The sequence below is a fragment of the Pituophis catenifer genome, unplaced genomic scaffold, assembly GCF_029215685.1.
Source record: "Pituophis catenifer annectens isolate HBS135680 unplaced genomic scaffold, rPitCat1.0.hap2 SCAF_2, whole genome shotgun sequence".
NCBI lineage: Eukaryota > Metazoa > Chordata > Lepidosauria > Squamata > Colubridae > Pituophis > Pituophis catenifer.
Genome location: NW_027256882.1, coordinates 131444835 through 131468755, shown reverse-complemented (window position 1 = coordinate 131468755; position 23921 = coordinate 131444835). Strand labels below are relative to the sequence as shown.

The 23921-nt window shown below is 37.7% G+C and overlaps 1 protein-coding gene across 2 annotated transcripts in view; it reads right to left on the bottom strand.

Moving 5' to 3' along the window:
* The window catches only part of UBE2O (ubiquitin conjugating enzyme E2 O), a 78452-nt gene that overhangs the window by 11636 nt on the left and 42895 nt on the right, over positions 1–23921 (bottom strand). The window contains exons 2-13 of one of the 2 annotated variants that reach the window (XM_070937533.1): positions 18247–18306; positions 15953–16063; positions 14239–14336; positions 12030–12093; positions 10725–10868; positions 9942–10051; positions 8012–8162; positions 6462–6503; positions 4783–5291; positions 3461–3615; positions 1622–1734; positions 444–572 (exon numbers count right to left, since the gene is read on the bottom strand). In XM_070937533.1, the coding sequence (XP_070793634.1) occupies positions 444–572; positions 1622–1734; positions 3461–3615; positions 4783–5291; positions 6462–6503; positions 8012–8162; positions 9942–10051; positions 10725–10868; positions 12030–12093; positions 14239–14336; positions 15953–16063; positions 18247–18306 (1686 nt within the window). The remainder of the gene's footprint in view (positions 1–443; positions 573–1621; positions 1735–3460; positions 3616–4782; positions 5292–6461; positions 6504–8011; positions 8163–9941; positions 10052–10724; positions 10869–12029; positions 12094–14238; positions 14337–15952; positions 16064–18246; positions 18307–23921) is intronic. The other variant, XM_070937534.1, reaches the window with a different exon arrangement.

Here is a 23921-nt window from a genome sequence, read left to right as displayed (position 1 = left end):
CTTTAAAAATCCTTTCCACTGTCACAACTATGCCTCCCTTTGGAAGAAAATAAATTTCAACTACTGTACAATATTTGGAAAGCTTGCCATCTAGTGGTGGTTAAGAAATTGAGTTTTGAGCTCTTGAGTTCTTAACTTTCCAGCTTTCATAGAAAGCGGACATAAAATCTGCCCAATTCATATTTGATTGAAAGAGTGTAGGAATGTGAACAAAGGCTTCAGATGATCCATGCCAAGAGCAAACATGTATTCTAACCAGAAGTATGTTGGAGGAAAAGGAGAGTGCGAGAAAGTCAAGGACATTGGGCATGTGTAGGCTGGCTAACAAGGAAGCCTTTTAGTTCAAAGCAGAAGACTAAATAGATAGCTAGCCCAACATCTCACTTTTTTCCAGGTCATGGTTCTTACGAATTGTACCAAGAACATACTTTACCACCACTCACCTCATTTTCACCAATCGAAGCACCATCCTCGGCATTGCCAATGCGGATTACAAAATCAGTTGTGCGGAAGCGGAAGTCTGGATGATCGGCAATGTCATACACACTAACATCTTCCTCCTCCCCAACCAGCTGGAAATGATCACACAAAGATAAAGGCCGGTCCATGCACAGAGTCTCAAAGTTCAAAATCTTGTGATTCAACCTTGTGTTCCTTTCTTATATACCGCTATTATGAAGTGACCTTCATAATACCTAAGAGTCTTTTAAAGAACAGGTAACCACTCTTAAATATATTCTCTCAGAATATGAATGGCATTGAAGAGAAGTCATTTGACAGTGCCAGTCCCTTCCTTTTTTGGGGATACCTGTTGCTAAAAAATATTCCCCCCAAAAGGACATAAAGCTTATGTGTAGTTTATACTTAGCTATCAGAAAACAAGGAGGAAGCTTTTCACCTCAAACACGTAACAGCTGACATTCTGTACGTAACATATTTACCTAGCCTTGTGCATAGCATGTTATACTGCTCAGCATTGATTCTGAAGATGTCTGATAGGGCTCCCTACATGGATCTCTATTGTCTAAGAACCTATAAGTATACTATGTTATAAGCACCATCTACATACATTAATTGAGAGCTGCATTCTCTTCTAGACCAAATTTTATGAACATTTGAAGGTTATCTAAATACAAAGTTTGATAATGATGATTATGCCTTTGAATCAGTTTTAACTCCTGATGAGCACCCGGACTAATCACTGCAGTTTTCTTGGCCAGGTTTTTCAGAAGAGGTTTGCCCTTCCCTTCTTCCTAGGGTTGATAAAGTGACTGGCTCAAGGTCAACCAGCTGGTTTTAGCTCTAGCCTGGACAAATTGAAAAGAAAATGCTCTTCCCCCCCAAATGTTTTGACATTTGGATAATTTTTTGTTTAGCTCTTGTAGTTAAATCTTAGCTTAATTTAATAGTGAAAAACCAAATTTAGATCCTCTCAAGAGACAGACTGAGCCAGTAGAATACTGGGCACATTTATATACACCTGCTTTTCTTCCAAAGCTCAGAATGAAATTTTCCTCAGGAAATTTTTTTTACACCCATTTAGCAAAGCAAAATTTTATTCCAGAGGCCAAGAGAAGAAAACAAAACAAAACAAAACAATCGCACAGTCTTTACTTCTTACCTCCACATCATCTCCACTAGGTCTCAGCTTGAACCATTTCACCACACAGGTACGACCAACATGGTCGCCTGACTGCACCACTCCGTACATACCAGGATCCTGAGAAGTCTGAGCTGTTTAGGATTGAAGAAAGAAGCATACTCTAGTAAGGGAAAATGATGCACTGTAATTTCTATTATTCTTAGAAGTATCCGATACTTGTTTTTTTCTTGATTTATACTTTATTGCTGGTGATGAATTAAAAAAATAGAAAACCAAGCTTGGCTGGCTTCGACAGTTAATCAAACTTGTTCTTGTCATAGTTTTGTCTGCCCCTGATGGCTCTATTATACTGAACCTGACAGTGAGTACAACTGTGAGTGGTGAGGCCCTGCCTGCCCCAGCTCTAGCTTAGAGGGATGGGTTCACATTTCCACTCCCAAGCAGCATGGGATTTCTCAGTTTTCCAAGTTCCTCCAAGGTATTGTTTGCAGCCATCTGCTAACATGGCTTTTAAAATAATGGATGCACGAAGGAAAAAAACATGAAGATTCACCTTATTTAAATCAATGTACTTGTTTTTAACATATTTGTTCATTTTTTTAAATTGGAAATTTAAAAGGAAAATTGGTTATGAACGGAAAAATGCATATGTATACGCATATATATATATGCATATATATACACACACACACACACAAACACACACACATACACAGAGAGAGGGGGGGAGGGAGGGAGAGACAGTTATATAGAGACAGTTATATAGAGAGTTAGGTAGATAAACAGATAGATAGATGATAGACACTTTATAATATGCCTTCATAATATGCCAAAATTAAATTATTCAGGTAATTATATAAAACGATTGTTCTCAGAATCTCCTAGACAGCATCTTGGGATGGCACCTTCCTCTAACCTTGAGTGGAAGGAGAATTTAGAGTATTTTATACACTAAAATAATAAAGTCCTTAAACTATTTTAACCCAGTATTTTACTATTCAATACTTTCAGAAGGAAGCAAATGAAACTTCTGACTTAAAATAACCTTTGAAAACTCTGTAAGAAATCACTGAAACCTTGCTAAAAATGTAAGCACAAAAGAAACATACATTTCTGTCTTGCGGGAATACTACAATTTGTAGTATTATGTATAAAAGATTCAGATTGTGGAGTTTTTTGTTGACTTTCAATGTGGTAAACTGCTAACTGGCAGTTTCCCAAAATTTCTTTTGCTAAAGACTTGATCCACCAGTAAGTCAGATGACTACTACAAGAGAACATCTGGACTGAAAGCAAACTATGTTTTCAATTCTTTTTGTTCTTCATATATTTGAAGAAAAATTGTGAGAGACAGAAAAGCAGTGTTCTACTTAATGAGAGATTTTATTTCGATAATATAGAAAAGGGTTACATTCTGATATTTAAAAAAGTCCTAAAGATTGCTATTCTGTAAATTATTGATTCAAGAAATCAGCACTTTCCAAATTATGATTATTTCTACAACTGTTGGGTCTGGTTGACTTGGGGTGCTGGTAGTAATATTTATATGTGTAAGGAAAAAAGCTACATTATTTTAATTACAGAAGTAGTATGATGAAGAGTACAACTGCTGTTGTCATGCTATACAACACTGATAATCCCTAGGTCAATGTAAACTACAACTTCCAGAATTCCTAGTCAGCATTATCCAGACTGACTGATATTACAAAGCTGTAATGGCAACTCATATAGGCTTCCGCAGGATAAGAAAAGATGCACGAGACACTACTGGCAATTTGAAAATCCAGATTGAAAAATCCATGTATAAATTGTTACTAATAAACACATTATCCAGAGGAAATGCATTTCACCAATTACCTCTTTTATCTACTACAAAATCCCCAGGGCAAAACTCATTATTGTCCAAATGATGGACAGGAAAGAGCTCATTGGAACGAATGTTTTTCTCCACTGTGCCATCCTGCCACATCACATCTGCTGATGTCATCGTGGTCACCACTTCCACAGCAACCCTGTTACCAACAAGGATAGAAAATTACTAAGGAAAAGTATCACAGCAAGTCAGGGTAAAGATTAAAAAGAACGGTGGCATTTTAAAACAGCATAAAGAATTGACTTTAAAGCTGGAACCAATACTAAGGCAGTTTTTGAGAGAAAAACCTTTTGGCTGCAAAAGCTGGTCTGTTGAACAAAATGATAGGGATTAAACAGGCTCCCAGAACACCATGATGGAGATTATGCTACAATGGAACAAAAGGCATAGTCTTTATTGGGGAAGGTTGTACTACAGAGCTGCCATTTCCCTGAAATTATGAATGAATCATTTCTATCTCATCCCAGGCTGGATAGTGAACAGGAAATATAAAAAAGTTACAAAGCAATATCCTTCCAAAACCGATATGTGATGTTTTAATATCCTATGCTGGTGCTCACAATCAGCTCAGGCCAAGCTATAGAAGAATAAATCAAACTTGCTTTCAAAATACATGGAGGGTTGGGGTTCCATGTACTTTTGGGGACAGAGAATTCCACAAAATGGGGGTTATAGAAAACAACAGCTTTCTACACCACATATATCTTGCAAGGGGTATAGACTGGCTCTCCAGATTTATAGGGTATAGATGTATAGTCTCCTGCTTAAGCAGGGGGCTGGACTAGAAGACCAAGACTTATTTTTAGTCTGGACAGGCAGATTCAAAGCTGATAAAGCATTACCTGTTATATCCTGGTGCTTCAGAATCTAATGCTTTAAAAGAAATGAGTTGGGCAAGGTACCAAGAACTGTCTTGCCAGAAACTGCCTTGGCTTTCCAAAAAGGTTATTATTTTAATAATTATCATCAGTGGGGTAAATGTCAATATATTGGGGTTTGATTAGTGCAAAAAGAACACTGAGTCAGCTGATTATTTTTGGTAAAAGCTTTTATGCTTTGCTTAACTCTTTCTTCCCTAAGAAAGGTATACAATTTAATTGGATATCTGTTAAGATATATTTTAAATGATATAACTTGAAAACTGTATCCTTAGTTTGCAGGCAACACAAATCTTCCTACATTCTCAATAATAAGAGACATGTTTTTATTATTGATATGTTTTTAAGTTATGTACAGGGTTTTACCAAGAAATTAGGTCAGGTTAATTTGACATGTATAGGTGGGATGATATGAGCTCTGGTCTTACCTGTCACCTGGTTTAAATTCCCGGGAAACCTTGGTTTTCTTTTTCTTATGTTTCCTCTTGAGATTTTTAATAGAAAGCGGGATACTTTTTTTGCGACCTATACCACTGCCGCTCTGAGAAGAAGCCGTGGAGCTGGCAGAAGATGTTACAGAACTGGTGTCGTCTGTGTCATCGGCTGCTTCATCATCAGCATCCTGTTCTATAGACTGCAGATTGTAGTCTGAGGAGCCATCATCCCGTTTCAGTACAAAGGCTGGTTGCAACTGCAGCCCAGCTCCTTCACAAGACAAGCCTTTCCTTTTTTCGTCAATGTGCTCTCTTTTTGCGTCCTGCATGCCTATAATGTCACTGACAGAGTCCTCTGCTCCACATTTCAAGTTGGCTTTAAGATGTTCAGGCTGTTGGTCACCTGCTGCAGCAGATTCTCCTTCAGGGAGATCAAGGGTACTCTGAGCGTCTGGGGAACATGACATGATCTTCACTATTTGTTTCTTCAGCAGTCTCCTTACCTACAGAGGAATCAGCGCAGGTCAAGAAACACAAAAATTTCCCACCATTTAAAAGAAATTGAGCCAATTTTTTTTTTTAAATGCTTCCTACGTGGGAGCTGAAAATTATTTATTTACCTAGAACTGCTATTTATCTTCTAAAGTGCAAGATGTTTATTGTTTGGGGAATCTGTGCATACAGATTGAACAAGCAGTCTTCCAATATTCCTTCAGATGTTACTCATGTTGCCCCATGATGGAAATTTTGTTAGTGAATTTTGTTATAAAGTCAAATTCACAATATCATCTTTTTAGTGAAAATGAGATGACATGGAGTCCATCATGTGGTTATATAGTGAAAGGCTTTTAGATTTTTCAGCAATTCCTACTTATATCAGTAAATATAGAGCCGTGGTGGCACAGTGGTTAGAGTGCAGTACTGCAGGCTACTTCTGCTGATCATCGGCTGCCAGCAGTTTGGCAGATCGACTCTCACCAGGCTCAAGGTTGATTTAGCCTTCCATCCTTCTGAGGTTGGTAAAATGAGGACCCAGATTGTTGGGGGCAATACGTTGACTCTGTAACCGCTTAGAGAGGGCTGTAAAAGCACTGTGAAGTGGTATATAAGTCTAAGTGCTATTGCTATTGCAATAATAAAATATGGGACAGTCTCATGACTACAGATGATTTGCAAGAACTGAAAAATACAGAATGAATGGTGCCTGTGCAAACTGCCTAAATTTATATATCCTTTTCTTTGTTCTTAACTCATGGCTTAAACACATACTCCTATACATATATACAGTACAGTACAGTACAGTACAGTACAGTACAGCATATAGTATATGTATACTACCATAATGGTGCTTACACTGCAAGGAAATAGTGTAATAGCTAAGTATGCAGAAAATTATTAAAATGGTTATATTTCATAATCTGCTAGTCATTTTAAACAGCTACACTGATAAATTCTTTAGAAATACTAAAGAGTCAAATAGAAGGTTATGAATAAATTCCAAAATCTGTAACAGACTTTTATTTCAGAATATGGAGAGTTTAAAATATTAACTTTTTATAGGGAGAAAACATTATTTATATATACTGAGACATTTCTGTAACTGGATTTTAGCAAGAAATCTATTGAACATTAAGGTGTTTTCAGACAGAGAACAAGTGTGTATATTACAGTACCTTTTCAGGCTTTACATTGGATACGAAACAAGGACAGGCCATCTGCAATATTAAACACCATCATTTTGGTATTACTATTGAATGCAAAGGATTGTTAACAGAGGTAGAATACACTCAGAAAATTATTCCAGTTTTGGAAACATTTCATTCACATTTTCATTTGTATTGTAACCCCTAAAATAAATTAAAGAAATAGATTTTACAGTTATGTTTTTCCTCAGAAGAAAATACTACTTTGAAAGAAAAAAAAAACAAAACTATTACTTGAAACCCTTCAGGCAGAATGCTAACTGTGTAATCCTTGCGTAGATGGTTAGCCATGTTTTGAAACCCGACAAAGACTTCCACTTTTTAGATGTCTAAACATGCATGGGAAGGTTTAGCTTTAGCTAAGAAATGTAAAATATACTTTTAATAATTTAAATATTAAATATTATTTTCATCACTATGACATATATAGGCTTTTTTCATTGTCATTTTACTCTATTGGTGATGTGCTTTTGTATTTCACTATTTTAACGTAAGAAAAAAAATGCAAAACTTGGTTTTGCCACCATATTCGGAAAATGCTATGTATTCTTTGATGAATGAGGTTTAACAGATCCAAATTAAAGAATGTGCAACTGAAATCTGATTATATTTTTAGATTAATCCCAAAACTGCTTATAAAATTAAGAAATGGGTGCAGTGATTGGAAATATTGGCTATGAAATATTAAAGGCATACATTTATCCAATGTTACTATGATTGTAAAACAGCAAGATACTGATTTACACTAAATATAGTTTCTAATATTTTAAAAAAATGTTAAACATACAGAATAGATTGCTTGTTATTTATGAAATACTTAAACAGCGCTTTACAATATAAATTCTGAATGAATCAGCATTTCAAATTTGGATTTTAATCCAGATTTTATCTAAAATAATAGACAAAGGTTTTGAAATATAACAAAACTACACCTCTGTTACTACTATATGTGTAAACAACAAGCATAATTCATGTGAAAAATATGATATACATCAGTACTCAGGGTCTCAACTATTTAAAAAGTTGCCATATAAAAACAAATTCCACCATTTATCAATTAATTCAAACAACAGAACACTATGCATTTTCTCTTGAATGATCAACTATCATGAATTTCCCTCCAATGATACAGGAATTCAGTTCACAATTCTGGAATCACTTAACATTCATTTTTTCCTATTCTCTTGCTGAAGAATAAATTGGAAATATAACAACACTAATAATTAAAGTTTATGCTAACCATGTCTGCATAACCTACCTACAAGACTAAGTGATGTCTGAATATGATTAAGCATTCAATTAATATTATGCTTGTATGTTTCTTAAAATATCATGTCCTGGATGATAGAATTAAAAAAAGGAATGCCATCCCCAAAGATCATTCCATATTCTTAACCATGGCAGAAATCGGCAATAGTGGGAATATACAGAGCCAAACAAGAACAGTTAGAAGTAATGAACAAAGCAGAATTCTCAGAAAAAGTTCAATATTCTCAGCTAACTTTTATCAGGGCACATACCTTCTTAGAAGCTGATCCTTCTGCTAGAACACAGTTTCTCTCTGGACATTCACACGTGATTTTTGCTGGCTCCACTTTCTCCGGAAATACATACAGACACCTTTCTCCAAGCTGCCGTTCAGCATGGTCAAAACAACCCAGACGTTTCACTCTATTAAAAGTGAAAATGAAAGTAGTGTCACCATACTGTTGGATGGTATCTTCCTCCTGATTCTTCAGCATTCGCTGAAATGTCTAAAACTGTTTCAAGTACATGCACAGTGATACATTATTGGGGAAATCACTATTTGGGAAATCAAAGCGATAACTACTTCCTAATTTTACAAAAATTTAGAGTAAACTTAGTAATAAAAAGATTTACTAGTGGAAAACATATTCCTATGGCATGTACAGAAACAGGTCATGGGGTATATGGGTGTGCGCACGTGTGCCTGTGTGCACACACACACACACACTCACACAAGTACATGGCTGGAAAGCTTTATTCCTTCAGAGCTCAGTTAGCTCACAACACCTCTGTATAGAACTGCTAATGGTGTAACTTCTATATTGAGCAAAGTGCACAATTACTGGGCCCTCCAAATAAACATTTCCTAAAAATGTATTTATTTATTTAAAACACTTATACAGCTCCCCATTTTAAAATCAACTCAGGATGAGACAGGCAAACAGAAAGCTAGGTCTGAGATGAGGAGTCATATAATGTCATACGATGGCCATTCCCGATATAAGCTTTGGTTGTAAGAAAGAGAATTAAGCAATTTTCAAAATCAGCATGCCCAGCAACTCACATTTATGCATGTCTTAATATCATTTTCAGATATATAATTCCATCACATGATGTATTTGCTTTAGTTTAATTGATGTAAAACATATCAAGAAAAAAATCATGATTCACAAAACTATAGTGGGTAGCTCCCTTCTCCCCAAACCAAATCAACAGTATGCTTTTAGCATAAAGCAGAGGAAGGTTAAGCTTGGTTCATTCGTGTTTTTTTAAAAAATATTTTTATTCAAAGATTAAAAAAACAATAATAAAAAGCTAGTACAAAATAAATAATTATAATAAAATAAATAATAAATAATACAAAATAGAATTAACGAGAAAGAAAAAGAGGAAAATATATAAAAAGAAAATTGAAGGAACAGAAAATTAAGGCAAAACAGAAAAGGGAAAGGGAAAAAAAGATATTTAAGGAAGCGATTTCTGATTTTATTTATAGTGGATAATAGCAAACTTGATATTTTTCCTCTCTCTTTGATTTTTTTTTAAACTAATGCTCTGAAGATCTCTTTTAGCTCTGAAGTAATTGTAATTCCAATGTGCTTAAGATAGTGAGGCTTTAGCAAACCCTTACAGAGTCCCCCTGTGGCTATGAGCTTGATGTCAGCTCATGGCACCTGAGTTGACTATAATCCTGCAGTCTTCTAGCAAGGAGAAATACAGATAGTTCTTCACTTACAACAGTTCATTTAATGACCATTCAATGTTACAAAGGCACTGAAACAAGTGACTATTGACCATATTTCACAGTTACAAACTCTGCAGCATCCCCATAATCATGTGATCAAATGGCATAGTTATGACCGTTGCTGTGTCCCATGGTCATGTGACCTTTGGACAAGCAGAGTCAATAGCAAAGCCAGATTCACTTAACAACCAGGTTACTAACTTCACTTAACGACTGTGGTAAGAAAGGACATAAAATTCGGCAAAACTCATTTAACAAATGTCTCACTTAACAACAGAAACTTTGGGCTCCTTTGTGGTCATATGTCGAGGACCATCTGTAGTAAGAGCAGTAAGATCCAGGAAGGGGAAATTATAAAACAACGCATTTTATGAAAGTAAGTGGTTATTCTACTTTTATCAATTCAAAGACGTGAAACAAGCAGGCCTTTTCGGAAGCTGGTATGAACTGTTTTTTACCTAGATAAATTCTCTTGGGTGATTAAAGATGGTGGTGGGCTTATACTATCAGTTCCCCCAGGACAGAAGCTCTTAGTGATCCAAGTAACTTTCAGTTCTACTACTTGTACCTAAAGAAGAAAAGGTTGGATTGTGAGAAAAATATTTCATTAAGATGTCCTTGTATTCTGTAACTGTTTACAAAATTAACATACAATTTCTGATAAAATTTCGTTTCTGAACCCACTAATCTCAAATTCTGAATTTCCTTTTGATTTCCATCTTTTTCTGTGATATATAATCCTAATATTAATTATGCAATTTAAAGAGATGTACAACATATTAGACTTTTTTTTTAAAAAAAATATTCTAGTTCTTCAACATAGGCCAAATAGAAAACAGACAGCAAAAAAATTGCATTATAGGACTCTACTTTTCCCAAGGCTGAATTATTTCTTATATTTTCTTCTTTGTTCCTGCATATTTTCTTCAAGGTTATTTCTACATTCCTTTGCATTTACTTGTCAAAAGGCATTTTCTCCTGAGGGTTTTTCTGACTAAACACTAACAATCTAATATCCAGATGGACGTAACTTCTACATTATAGACTTCTTCTATTAGGAATTTAAGTCTATGAACTGATCAAGAAAAGAAAACACTGAAATGAAATTGTTTCTAAAACAGCAGGCAAACTCTCTTAGTTTCAAAATGTCCCTCTCAGACATTTCAAGACTACACACCAAGCTTTGTTTTGGGGAAAATCCAAATAATATTCCATAATAGGGTTATCTCGTTGAAACATACCTCTTCTACCACAACTCTGAATTTGCTCTTCGTACTGAGTACAGGTTTCACTCCTGAAAGCCACTGCACATTTGAGAAGACTTTTGAAGGACCAATGAGAACTTGCCCAGGATAAAAGCCGTATGAATCATCAAAAAACAGGCCCTGAAAAATGAAGCAAAACCAGAAGTACAAATCAGATATGATAAAATCATGGTCTACCTTAGTTGAACGAATTTTCCACATTTTATCTTAATTTTATCATTATGGAAATGCTTAATAATAAGCACATAATAAGTTCTCCTTTCTGCTCTAGTCATTCTAAATAACTACAAAAATCTCATACCTAATTATGATTGGCTAAAGTACAAGGAATTCAGTGCTACCAAGAAATGGACAAGTAATAAGCTGGCAACAACTGTTACTTTAGGCACACATGGTCAAACATTCAGGAAGACAAAGACGAGACTATTAGCCCATACAAACAGGACCTGAGATCAATAGCTTATCTATTTCTACATAAGACAGTGAGGATATTGTTGAGAAGGGCCAGGTTTTGCTGCATGAAGCACTTTATTTTTCCTTATTTTTCCTAGCAAAAATAATTGTCAACCATTTACTTTTAGGCAAGAGAAATATATTATATACTAAATTAAAAACATCTTAATAGGATCAAAACTGGTAGTGGCTTTGAAGTGTATGGACAATAGGATTGTATCCATCTGAATGATTTTTGGCTTCAAATATCTGCATAACAGTTTGGTCCTAAGCTGCTATTCCCAAATGGAAAAACATGCTTAACTATTTTATCACATTACATAATAACATAACGCCCCTCCCCCGTTCTTTCCCAAATTCTTAACATTGAATAAACTTTCAACTATAGGTAGTCTTCAACTTACAACCATTTGAAGTTACAAGGACACTGAAAAAAGTAATTTATGACCATTTTTCACACTTATGACTGTTGCAGCATCCCCACAGTCACATGAACAAAATTCAGGCAAACGGGAGGCAAATTTATGACAGTTGCACTGTCCTGGGGTCATGCAATCACCACCCAACCGTCCCAGCCAGCTTCCAATAAGCAAAGTCAACGTGAAAATCAAGTTTCGCTTAATGACCGAATGGTTCACCTAACAACTGTAGCAAAAAAGGATATAAAATGGGGCAAAACTCACTTAACAATTTCCTTGCTTAGCAATCAAAATTTTGGGCTCAATTGTGGTCAGGGACTATCTGTATACTATGCTCTACCTAATCCTCAAGAATATGTTGCAATGTATCTCTACAAATTAAGACTTATTAAAACGATTAAAAACATACTGAATCACTGACATGTGGGCAGACGTCATAGAGTTTTGCTGCGTCTTCTGTGCTCATGGAACATCTAAAGAAATACATAACCATTGGGGAAAAGATTGCAAAAGAGTTAGCATAATCTACCTAACAACATATTTAAATTTACATGCTCTTATGCTGGAATTTAATGTTAATTAATGAATAAAAAGAAAAAAGGTAAAAGGTTCCCCCTATCCAGTGGTGTCCAACTCTAAGGGATGATGCTCATCTCACTTTCTTAGCCAAGGGAGTCAGCGTTGTCCGAAGATGCTTCCGTGGTCATGTGGCCAGCATGGCTATATGCCAAAGCACACAGAACACTGTTACCTTCCCAACGAAGTGGTACCTATTTATCCACTTGCCTTTAAATACTGAATAAAATCATTGGTCCATTAAACTTGTATGTTCAACTTTGACTGTTGGGAGCTCCCCAGAGTTTCAGGCACAATCTTTCTTAATCAGTCCTAATTGGAGATGCCAGCAATTGAACCTGGACATTTCTACATGCAAACCATTTTTGGGGGGAGGTGGGGGAGTGATTATTGAGTGCCCCTCCCGAGCAGGTTTATCTGTATTAATTTTTGTTATTAACTAGGTCATATTCCCATAGAGGAGAAAAACACGGATTTAACCAGACTGCATGTGTCTCTAATGTGGCAGATGGGAGCAATGCCCTTTAATACTCACCAAGCTTTCTGCCTATCTGATTTTATTTTTTTAACTTTATTATAATTACCTAGCATGCACCAAACAAATCAGTAACATCAAGCATACGTATATGATCCCTTGGATACCATGGAGCACTCCTAGCAAATAGACATTGTTCTTTTTGCCTTCCGGTAAAATGGATGTTCTGTAATTGGTTACAGAACACACATAACAATTTTGTGAGGGGGCTTTTAACAGGGTCCCAAAATTCCAATATGCCCAATGGCCCCAAAAGACTGAGGTTTTCCGACATAAAGCCCTACTGTATGAAGCCCTAATGTTAAGAGCAATATTAAGGCCTTTAATAAAGCCTGATATTGTTATGGTTGAGTAATTTACTTTGGAACAGATGGATATATTTATATATCACCCATAAAATTATGAGAAATATAGTTCTATATGGACAAAATATGTCTTACATTCTAAGATTTTAGGAGAGAGTAGGGGGGCCAGAAAAAAGTACTCAAGATGCTGAATTCAAAAAGAGAGTTGTCTTATTTGCTCAACACAATGAAATCATCAGGGTAGAGGATCTGTTCAAATAATCAGATAGTGAAGTACTACTGGTAAATACTGAGAACTCATTTATATAACACGTAGTTCAGAAACAGTAATTACAGATTATCAATTATATCAAACAATTACAGTATTTCGAGAGTTAGTGTCCAATTCTGCAGCCTTTTTTTTTTTTAAGAGTGTCTCCTAAGGTGGGAGTCCCCAACCCTTGGGCTGTGGCCCACTAGTGGGCCTTGAGCCATTTGGAACCGGGCCGCGGAAGTGGCAAGCGAGCACGTGCACATATCACGACTTGCGTGAGCAGCGGGCAAGCATGTGCGTGCCACTTGAGCAAATGGAGCTGCATGCACGCACTTGCTTGCCACTCACATTCCCCCCACCCGCCCGCTTGCAAAGCCAGAAAGGTTCGGGAATTCTGCTCTAAGGAGTTTTGGCTACTACTTCCTCTGTATCTGATAAGTAGCCATATTAACTGGACTGATGAGGATTGTAGTCAAAAATATCTGGAGAGCATGATTCAGTTAAGCAAATGTCAAAACAGTTTGTTTTTGAAATTTTAGTTTCCTACTTAACAAGTTGCTTCAACAGTTCTTATATGCTTATTGTGCAATTCAGATGCCCCACAGTTTCCCATTACAACATAAAAGCTTGCTAAAACTGACATTAGTTAGCTACATAAACCAGCTAAGGAAGCTTTTGCAGGTAAGGGAGAGAGAAGAGTTAACATTAAAAATAGTAATGTTAGAAATGCAAGAACCAAGCAATCACCCCAAATTGCTAGTTTTCACTCAGGTTATACAAGTAATAACTCTGAAACAATCCCTAACTTCTTATGAAAAGATTCTATACAGCATGGTTGATTAACATCGTTGGTATCTGAGAAACAAGAGTACAACTGACAAATCAGTGTTATGAGACTTTAATTTGAAAACAGCTAATGACATACTCCTTAGCAAAGCAACAGAAATACCTTGCGCCATTGGAGAGCTTCAGAATGATTTGGTTCTTTAAATCATACACCTTTCCTAGCCACCAGTCATAGGCTATGCAGTCACCGTACATAAAGGGCTGAGGGGGAAGGAGAGAGTTAGAATGCCTGATTCCACAGTTTATTATATCAGAGCTAGAAATTATTGTGATTTGATTAAGTTCATAAAATTGTAATAGGGTAAACTAAATCAAAGTAGGAACTACCACAAGAGCAAATGACCATGATCAATTGAACAGCTTCTAGATGATTAAAAGGATTTCCCCTCCTTTATAAAATCCAGATATACAGAAATGTGTTAGTGTTTGCATTTTATGACCAACACTATAGTGGAGCTGAACAAATAAACATAGAATAGAAATTATAATAGAAACACATATAAAACAGAAACTTGAAATCAGGAAACTGTCATTTCTAGTTCTGTCTCAGACATAAAAGCTGGTTGGGTGACCTTGGACCAGTCACTTTCTCAACCCATCCCACCTCACAGGATTGTTGTTGTTGTGGGGAATATAGGAGGAGGAAGGAGTATTATGTATGCTTGCTGCCTTGAGTTACTTATAAAATAATAAAGGCAAGATAAAAAAACATCTAAAAAAGAAATAGCTGGAAACATTCAAGAAAGGACAGAATGTTTTGTATGACAATAAATTGAGAGGTAGCTTCCTCAGCCTTATAAGAACTTGTGTGACAGCCAGTGAGCTGTGGTGATTGAAGTACAGGTCTGGCACTAGCAAGCCACAGGTTCTACACCCTCAACAATGGAAGCTTATTGTGAGATTTTCAGTCACTTACTTAGCCGCTACTAATAATACGTTGAAACAATTTAATAGTAAGGCACTAGAGGAAAGAAATATAATAGTCTAGTGGAGATTAAATCCAAAATTTGATTTTATTCTGAAAGAATAAAAGGACTTGGTTTATGTTATAATAAGGTCTTTCAATAAGAGCTTTCAAACTGGAGATCAAAACTAGAGATGCAAAAGCACAGGAAAAAAAATCTGGAATAACTCAAAAAAAAAAAAGTATTATGACATCTTTTATACTACTGTATTTTAAATGATGCCTAACATGGCTAAGAAAAGTGTTCAACAATTGTTAGTCAGTTTTTACTTTCCAAAATGATTTCTAAAAACTTCATATGGGAAGATTTTTTTAATAAAAAAATATTTACAGTGATAAGTCAATATAATTCCAGTACAGAGGACACAAACTATTTGATATAGTGTACTAGTGTACTATAGTGTACTAGACAAAAATGGATTTCTTGTTCTCTCTAAGGCTTCAAAGGCTTCAAAGTACTCAGAATACAGAATACAGGAAACATTTACAGTAATTGTATCTCTACAGGATGCTAAATTTAAGTTTTATATGTAAATTATTTTTCCTCCCCAAATAATCATTTCCTCACAAAGTCCTAGAAAAGAAGGATTCTTTTTAATTTCTTCAACATTTTTAGAAATTCTTTGAATATGGTCACAAGTAACAAATCTTCTGTTCATAGGCCTTAGAAAACTACCTTAGAGGCAGGTTCAAGTGGAATCCCAAATCATGTAAGATTTAAAGGCATTACTCTCTCTAGATCCAATGTGAGCTGTAGTAATTGAAATTGCTTATTTTTCTTGATTTAAAGTTATATTTGTTAAGTGAGAAGAGTTCTTTCTGTGTCAGGCTAAATAGTTTAAAGCATTCTCACCCAGATATTCTGAAGATCTTTACTGTTAACAGGATACAGGATACAGTTGGTTCCCACCAGCTTTACTGCACACTCTATATTGACATCAACAACTGTCCCACACTGGCTGTCCTGGAAAGAAAAACAAATATTTCTTTAAATTTCAACATGGTTTCAATATTTGAAGAATCCTTCAAGTTTCACCCACTGCTTACATAGAAAGAGAGTCAAGACCCATGAAATACAACCTAACAAGATGAATAAAGAGCTTTAATGTTTTTCCCCCACCTATTTACTGGGCAAAAAACCCTGCTGCATCCAGAGTCTTTTCTTATTTCTACATGCATCACTGTTATCTAAAGTGTGGAACTCTTACATCAGATAAACTATTTCTCAGACTAGGTAGCATCTGCTCGCTATTCAAGATGTCAGAACAAGGAGGATAGCCTTTATATACAAGTCAATTCAGATTATTGTCAAAAGAATTCCACAGAAAACCAGTATTGCTTAAACACTGTTTTATGCATTCAAGTGTCGATGATTATAGAGCTTGTATTCTTTGAACATTTAGAAAAGTGCCAAAAATCTTTTCATAGAACAAATATCAGTAAATAGTTATGTCATGTATCCTAACTGATGTGTCCCTTTTTTCCTCCCTTTAATTCTTCATATTTAAAGCATTATTTAATTAAGATAATCAATAACCAAGAGGATGAAATATTATTTTTGATACCCCTTGTGCTATATTACTTGTTCGCTGAGAAAGTAGATACAAATCTAGACACATCATTATCTTTTTATAATCTGGCATTTGCTAGAATGATTTATTTATTAATGAGTGGCATCTACTTAAAAATGAAGCCAATAGCTGACTTGCAGAATTATTCCCAAACTTCAAGAGTTATTAAAGGAGACACTAATACTGAAGAGATCTGTCAATATAAAATAAATGAATTACTTCAGGGAAGATAAGGCTGTTAATGGCTCTAGTCACGATGACTAGACATTGTCTAATATATCAGCAGTATATCGCCTCTTAGTATCAGTTGCTAAGGAATACAAGATGATATTATACAGGTAATCCCCTGGTTACAAGCATTCCCTTAGCGAACATTCAAAGTTACACAATAAGTTCCCTCTAGTGTTTATGAACAAGTCCCAAAACTAAGAATCTTGTACCACCACCACAGTTGTTCACCCTTAAGAACAATCACAGAGGCTCTGCAACATTTGTCCTGAACGTTGCCAGCCAAAATGAAGCTTCCGAGGGGCGGATCCACCCCTCTGATGCTCCGTTCAGGCCTCCGCAGGCTTCCACAATTATGTGGAGCATGAGGTATTTCATTGAGTCAGGGAGGTCTTGGGTGGTCTTAGGCAAGTGGCCTGTTCCATCAGTAGGCCCCTCCATGGCCTTCCCCACCCTGAAATACCTCATGTACACTTAACGATCCGTTCAAGGTATGAAATTCACTCCCATGAATCCTTGGGTTATGAATGGAATGGGCAGGCTCCATTTCATTTGTAACTCGAGGACTACTTGTATTATAGTTTGTTTTACCTGTGGGCGTCTCCTCTTTTGGATATTACCCACGTATGTTTCTGTCTCCAAAAAACAAACATTAACCAGTATGTAGCAAAGGGATTTCCAAGCTGAACATGATATCCATGCACAGTAGTATGTCAAATAGAAATGCTAAGGTCTAGAGATTGCATACTGATTACAATTGTAATATATATAGTATGAGGTTACTCCTTGCAATGCAGGTGTACAAGAATAGTGATTAAGGACTCAAGATTTCTTAAAATATATATTTCACTATATTCCTTTTCTAATTGTTAAATGAGAAAATTGTTCTTAATTTTCAAATAAAATGATCACTGAAAGCAGCTGATGATTTATATCTTTTGGGTGCCAGGGACCGGTTCTGTGGAGGGCAATTTTTCTGTGGATTGGGTGTGTGTGAGATTTTGCATGATGCCTGGATCCCGTGCATGGAGCTTCGCTCACTTGTGTGGCCTGGTTGCTGCCGGTGAGCGGCCCAGGCATTGATTTACACTTTCTTGACTGCTTGATTTCATGATACTTTGCCACTAAGGAAAAATGTTTACTGATTCCTGAAAAATGGCTAATAATATACAAGCGTCTTTTTACTTGTACCTGTAATAATATTTATTCCAACAGTTTGAATAACTGCAAACTGTTCCCTGCAGAAATCAGTATCCTAACCAGAGATTCATCTGTGAACAGCAGTTTAATAAGTAGCAACACATGAGATATTACTTTGTCTCTTTGTCCTATACATAGCAAAACTTACACGTGAGCCCATATGCCTAACGACATCTCGAGGCACCACTGATCTGTCTTCGAGCTTCAACTAGAGTTGAAAAAAAGAGAAGATAGTATTAATTCTAAGCATATTTTCCGACATGAACAGCCAGTACTGTATTGATTATAATTTGTATAATTTACACACACACACACACACACACACACACACACACACACACACACACTCCTTCAAAATTGTATCCCTGGGTATAAGAGCAATAAATACATAATGAAGTTTGCAATCATACAATACAATTTTTGCATCTCTCCTGTGGGTCATATACTTGGGAATCCCACAAGAAAATACATTATTCTATTCGTAATTTGTCATTCCTCAAAACAACTCAGGCTTTCCTTGATAATATCTTCCATTCCTATACTTAAGAAGACCTAACCTGCTTATTGTCAGAATCAGACTGCACAACATGTGCTGAAACTGTTCTTTCATCACTAGCCTGAATATCACCATTAATATTGCATTATAATACCATATAATCAATATACTGGAAATGCCATATATTCTGTATATATTCTGTGTTATTTTGATTAATGAAGGGATAGGTATTCCTACATCTGCAACAGCTATGCTGCACAAAAGAATGCAGTCACATACCAGCAATATCGGGCAGTGATAATGAAATGGGGACTTTTGCATATTAACATTTGTATACTTCCTTGACAAGGTACATCATAATGCCTCTTCTGTTTCTGGGCTGTCTCTGGAACAATGCTATCTCTCCATCAATATTAAAATATGGCAAAACATTTCCAGAATGCAAAATATGGTAAAAGGCAAGTACTTACATTATTAATAACTTGTCATACTAGAAAATAGCTATGAGGACATAGTCTACAAATGTCATCTATTTATACCCAGTAACTTCTACTGTACATGCTTCCCAGTATTGTGCTTGTGTAAAGATTCATCATCAAATAAAGCAACCCGTGATTGCATTAAAAAGCTTTTTAAACAGCTATCTTCCCCACAAATTTGCATTCTCTGAAAATCAATATTATGACACAATTTTAAATTCTGCTTCCACATATTCTGATAAATACACGCAGGGATGTGAATTGTTGCTTCACCTTCCAAATTTGATCATTGCTGCACACAAGCAATTCCCCCTCCCCCCACTATGCTCATTTTTGGTCTCTGTTTTGGTCACTTTTGCCTCTCGTCTCATACTTTCACTTCACTAAAAACCTATAATCTGGCAAAACAATACTTATCTGCAACTACCAACCCAAAGGTCAACAATTGTTTAGTGTGAGAGAAATAGAACTACTTTTATTACACTACACTGCTTCCTGGCAATTCTGAAATAATCTGCAGCCAGATTTTAAATAATGTCTTAAGTATTAAGTGCAAATTTTCAAGTATCTTATAATATACTAGTATTAATTTATACAATATATGCTGATGAGAAAGAAAACTAACATTAAATATCAGAAGTCGGAAATGGACAATTTACATATTCTAGAGCTGTTCTCCAGACAATACACCATGATCTAATGATCTAAAATAAGCCCTCCATTTGGGAAATCATTGATATTATAGGCAACATTTAACTCCAGACCCCACCACAAAAAACAATAAAATCTACTGTATTCAAAAAAGTTCCAATAATTTGTGTAAACTAAAAGCTTTGTATCAGTTTAATCATTTGTATAATGTTATAACAAATATCATGAATTACATAAATTGATGCAAAAGATATATTACATCATTCATAAATTTAATAGACAGTCTGTTTAATGTGCTTCACCATTTAACCGTCCTTGAATGGGTTATTTGCAGGAAAACAGAGCTCTTCTTGTGAAGCTATTATGTATTAAAATTATCTTGCTTCTCTTTCCAAGTACAATCAAAATGTCTCATATAAAATTAATAATTCTGATACAGAGTTTCCATAGAACCTCCAAAATAATTCTGGTATAGCAAATTCTGTTAATAATCTGATGAAAATGTGACAATAAAGTGGCCAAATATGGCTTTTTGGATAATTGTTACATTATGGTCAAGCTGCAACTGAAAATGCTCTGACAGGAAAAAAGGATTTTTATACATGCTTGTAGAAGCAAACTACCTTTAAGGTGTACAATCATGAAGCTCTAAAAACTTTAGCTGTGTCCCTTAATTCCTTCCCAAAATTGATATCAAAATACCTCTCTCCCTATTAAGTAGAGTTCCCAGTCAAAAAAAGGTAGTGCAGGCTCTGACGCTTTGAATTTTGCCAGTAAAATCACCAATGAGGGCACAACCAAAGTAACATTCCAACTAGCCTGACCCAGTACAGCAAAAGCTTTTAAATTACAGGAAGACCTGAACAACCTAGACAATATTTCATCACATTGTTATGTCATGAAGTCCTCTAACTTGGAACTTGAGGGGTCTGATCCAGCAAATTGTCAGTTTCAGTAACCCACAATTAATCAACCACTTGAGGCTGACTCAACAGATAATCAGCGGGAGCAGATGTGGAAGAAATTAAGGGACAATGGGCCAGTGCCTGATCAGATACCCAGCTGCAGAATATACTAGCAGATTTGGAGAACCAAACAAAGAGGAACCACTTAACTCTTGAAGAAAGAAAGTTATCAGGGCATGCAATGGAGCCAAGTGATGGCCTCTCAGCTGGAAGCTACTCATCAACCTCTGAGCTACATTTCTGTATTGATTGCTTCCTGTTCTGCTCCTTGACCTAGCCTTTCAATTCAGGCTGGCTGACTAAGCTCCTTGTTGTTTGTTAGGCTTTCTACTGCAGCCCTATCCTTTTTTTCCTTTGAGCCTGTGCTCTGTTTGTTAACGATACCTTCACTCTGGACTGAACTTCAAACTACCATTGTTGCGCCCAACAATCAGGCAAGGATGAGCAAATGGGTTTTATCAAAACCAGACACACATCAGATAACATTTGGCTAGTAGATTTGAATAAAAATGAAGTGTAATTCAATTGATAAAAATTTACTGAAAAGACATGTATATTACCTTAGCAAAATGTAGATTTCCTAGAGAATTTATAAATTGGGACTGGATTCTCTATGTAATCCCCATTTCCCAAGTGAAAGTTAATGATATTTTTTTTCATCTCACTTTATAAAGATACTAGACATGGATGTCCACTTCTCCCTTTAATCTTTGTTCATAACGTTGTACTATCATACAAGATCATAATATCCACAAATTTTAAGTAAGTTACTTAATAATTACTTAAGTAATTTATTATAATAAATTACACCCAGGCTTATGGTCATGGGTGATTTCAACTTGCGGTCCGTTGGTGAAACGTCTGGGATGGCTCGGGAGTTCATGGCTTCCATGACGGCCATGGACCTGACCCAGTTAGTTCATGGCCCCACTCACGGACTTGATTTTTGTCTCTGGCCAGTGGTCGAGTGATCTTATTATAGGGGATATAGACATGGAACCCTTGTCATGGTCAGATCACTCGCTCCTCCGCCTGGACCTTCGAACCGCTACACCCCACTGCAGGGAGGCGGAGCCAACAAGATGGGTCTGCCCCAGGCGCCTGATGGATCCTAATAGGTTCCAGATGGAGCTTGGGCCATTTCCTGAGTATCTGGCACACGACTCAGCCGAGGACCTGGTGGCTGCCTGGGATCTGGCAGCTGGTGGGGCCTTGGATCGAGTTGTGCCTTTGCGGCCTCTGACCCGGTGCCGATCCCTTGTGGCTCCTTGGTTTACCGAGGAGCTGAGGGAGATGAAGCGCCGGAAAAGACGCCTGGAGAGCGGTTGGAGGGCCAGTCTCGCTGAATCTGACCGAACACTGGTAAGGTCGCATATGAAGACCTACCTAGTGGCGATAAAAGCGGCAAAGTTTAATTACTTTTCCGCTCTTATTGCATCATCAGAGAATCATCCGGCTGCCCTGTTTAGGGTGACCTGCTCCCTGCTTCATCCGGGAGCGCGGGAGGACCCCCTGGAAGGCAGGGCTGAGGATTTCGGACAATATCTGTATGACAAAATTGCTCAGATCCGGGGAGAGTTGGACTTTGACTGGGTAGATTCGGGCAGGGTGACGAGGAATAGTCTTGAGAATGTTATCTGGGAAGAGTTTGACTCTGTGACCCCTGATGACGTGGACAGGATTCTGGGGAGACTTAGTGCGGCCACATGTTTACTGGACCCATATCCCTCCTGGTTAGTACTGGCTTCCCGGGAGGTTACACGAGGCTGGCTCCAGGGAATTATCAACGCTTCGCTGAGTGAGGGTTACTTCCCCACGGCCCTGAAAGAGGCAGTGGTGAGGCCTCTCCTCAAGAAGCCTTCCCTGGATCCGGCAGTATTAGCCAACTATCGTCCTGTCTCCAACGTTCGCTTTGTGGCGAAGGTTGTTGAGAGTGTGGTTGCATGACAGTTTCCGCAGTACCTGGAGGAAACATCTTATCTAGATCCATTCAAGTCAGGTTTCAGGCCCGGGCACAGCACGGAAACGGCATTGGTCGCGTTGGTAGATGATCTCTGGAGGGCTCGGGACAGAGGTTGCTCCTCTGTTCTGGCCCTGTTAGACCTCTCAGTGCCTTTTGATACCATCGACCATGGTATCATGCTGCACCGGTTGGAAGAGTTGGGGATGGGCGGCACCGTGCTACGGTGGTTCACTTCCTTTCTCTCTGACCGGTCGCAGTTTGTGTTGGCAGGGGGGCAGAGGTCGACCTCGAGGCCTCTCATATGTGGAGTGCCTCAGGGGTCGGTTCTCTCGCCCCTTCTGTTCAACATTTATGTGAAGCTGCTGGGTGAGAGCGTACCACCAGTACGCTGATGACACCCAGCTGTACATCTCCACCCCTGGCCACCCCAACGATGCCCTTGAAGTAATATCCCGGTACCTGGAGGCTGTGCGGATCTGGATGGGGAAAAACCGGCTCAAACTCAACCCTTCCAAGACTGAGTGGCTGTGGTTCCCATCATCCCGATATAGTCAGATGACTCCATCTCTGACTATTGGGGGCGAGTCTTTGGCCCCCTCGGAGAGGATTCGCAATCTGGGAGTCCTTCTGGATACGCAGCTGTCCTTGGAGGAACATCTGATGGCTGTGGCCAGGGGGACTTTTTGTCAGGTTCGCCTGATACGCCAGTTACGGCCCTTACTTGATCGGGATTCCCTGCACACAGTCACTCATGCCCTCGTCACCTCTCGCCTGGACTACTGCAATGCTCTCTACATGGGGCTCCCCTTGAGGGGCACCCGGAGGCTCCAACTGCTCCAGAATGCAGCCGCGTGGGTAGTTACGGGAGCTGCATGGCGCTCCCATACAAAACCTCTCCTGCGTGAGCTGCACTGGCTCCCAGTGGTCTTCCGGGTACGCTTCAAGGTGTTGGTTATCACCTTTAAAGCGCTCCATGGCATAGGACCTTGATATCTTCGAGACCGCCTGCTGCTACCGACGGCCTCCCATCGACCTGTGCGCTCCCACAGAGAGGGCCTCCTCGGGGTGCCATCAGCCAAACAATGTAGGCTGGTGACTCCCAGGGGAGGGCCTTCTCTGTGGGGACACCCACCCTCTGGAACCAACCAAGAGATAAGGAGAATACAAGACCTCGGTGCCTTCCTCCGTGCCCTTAAAACTTTCTTTTTTCAGCAAGCCGGGCTGGCTTAACTCTTTTAAATGTTTTTAACTGGTTTGTCATTGTTTTTT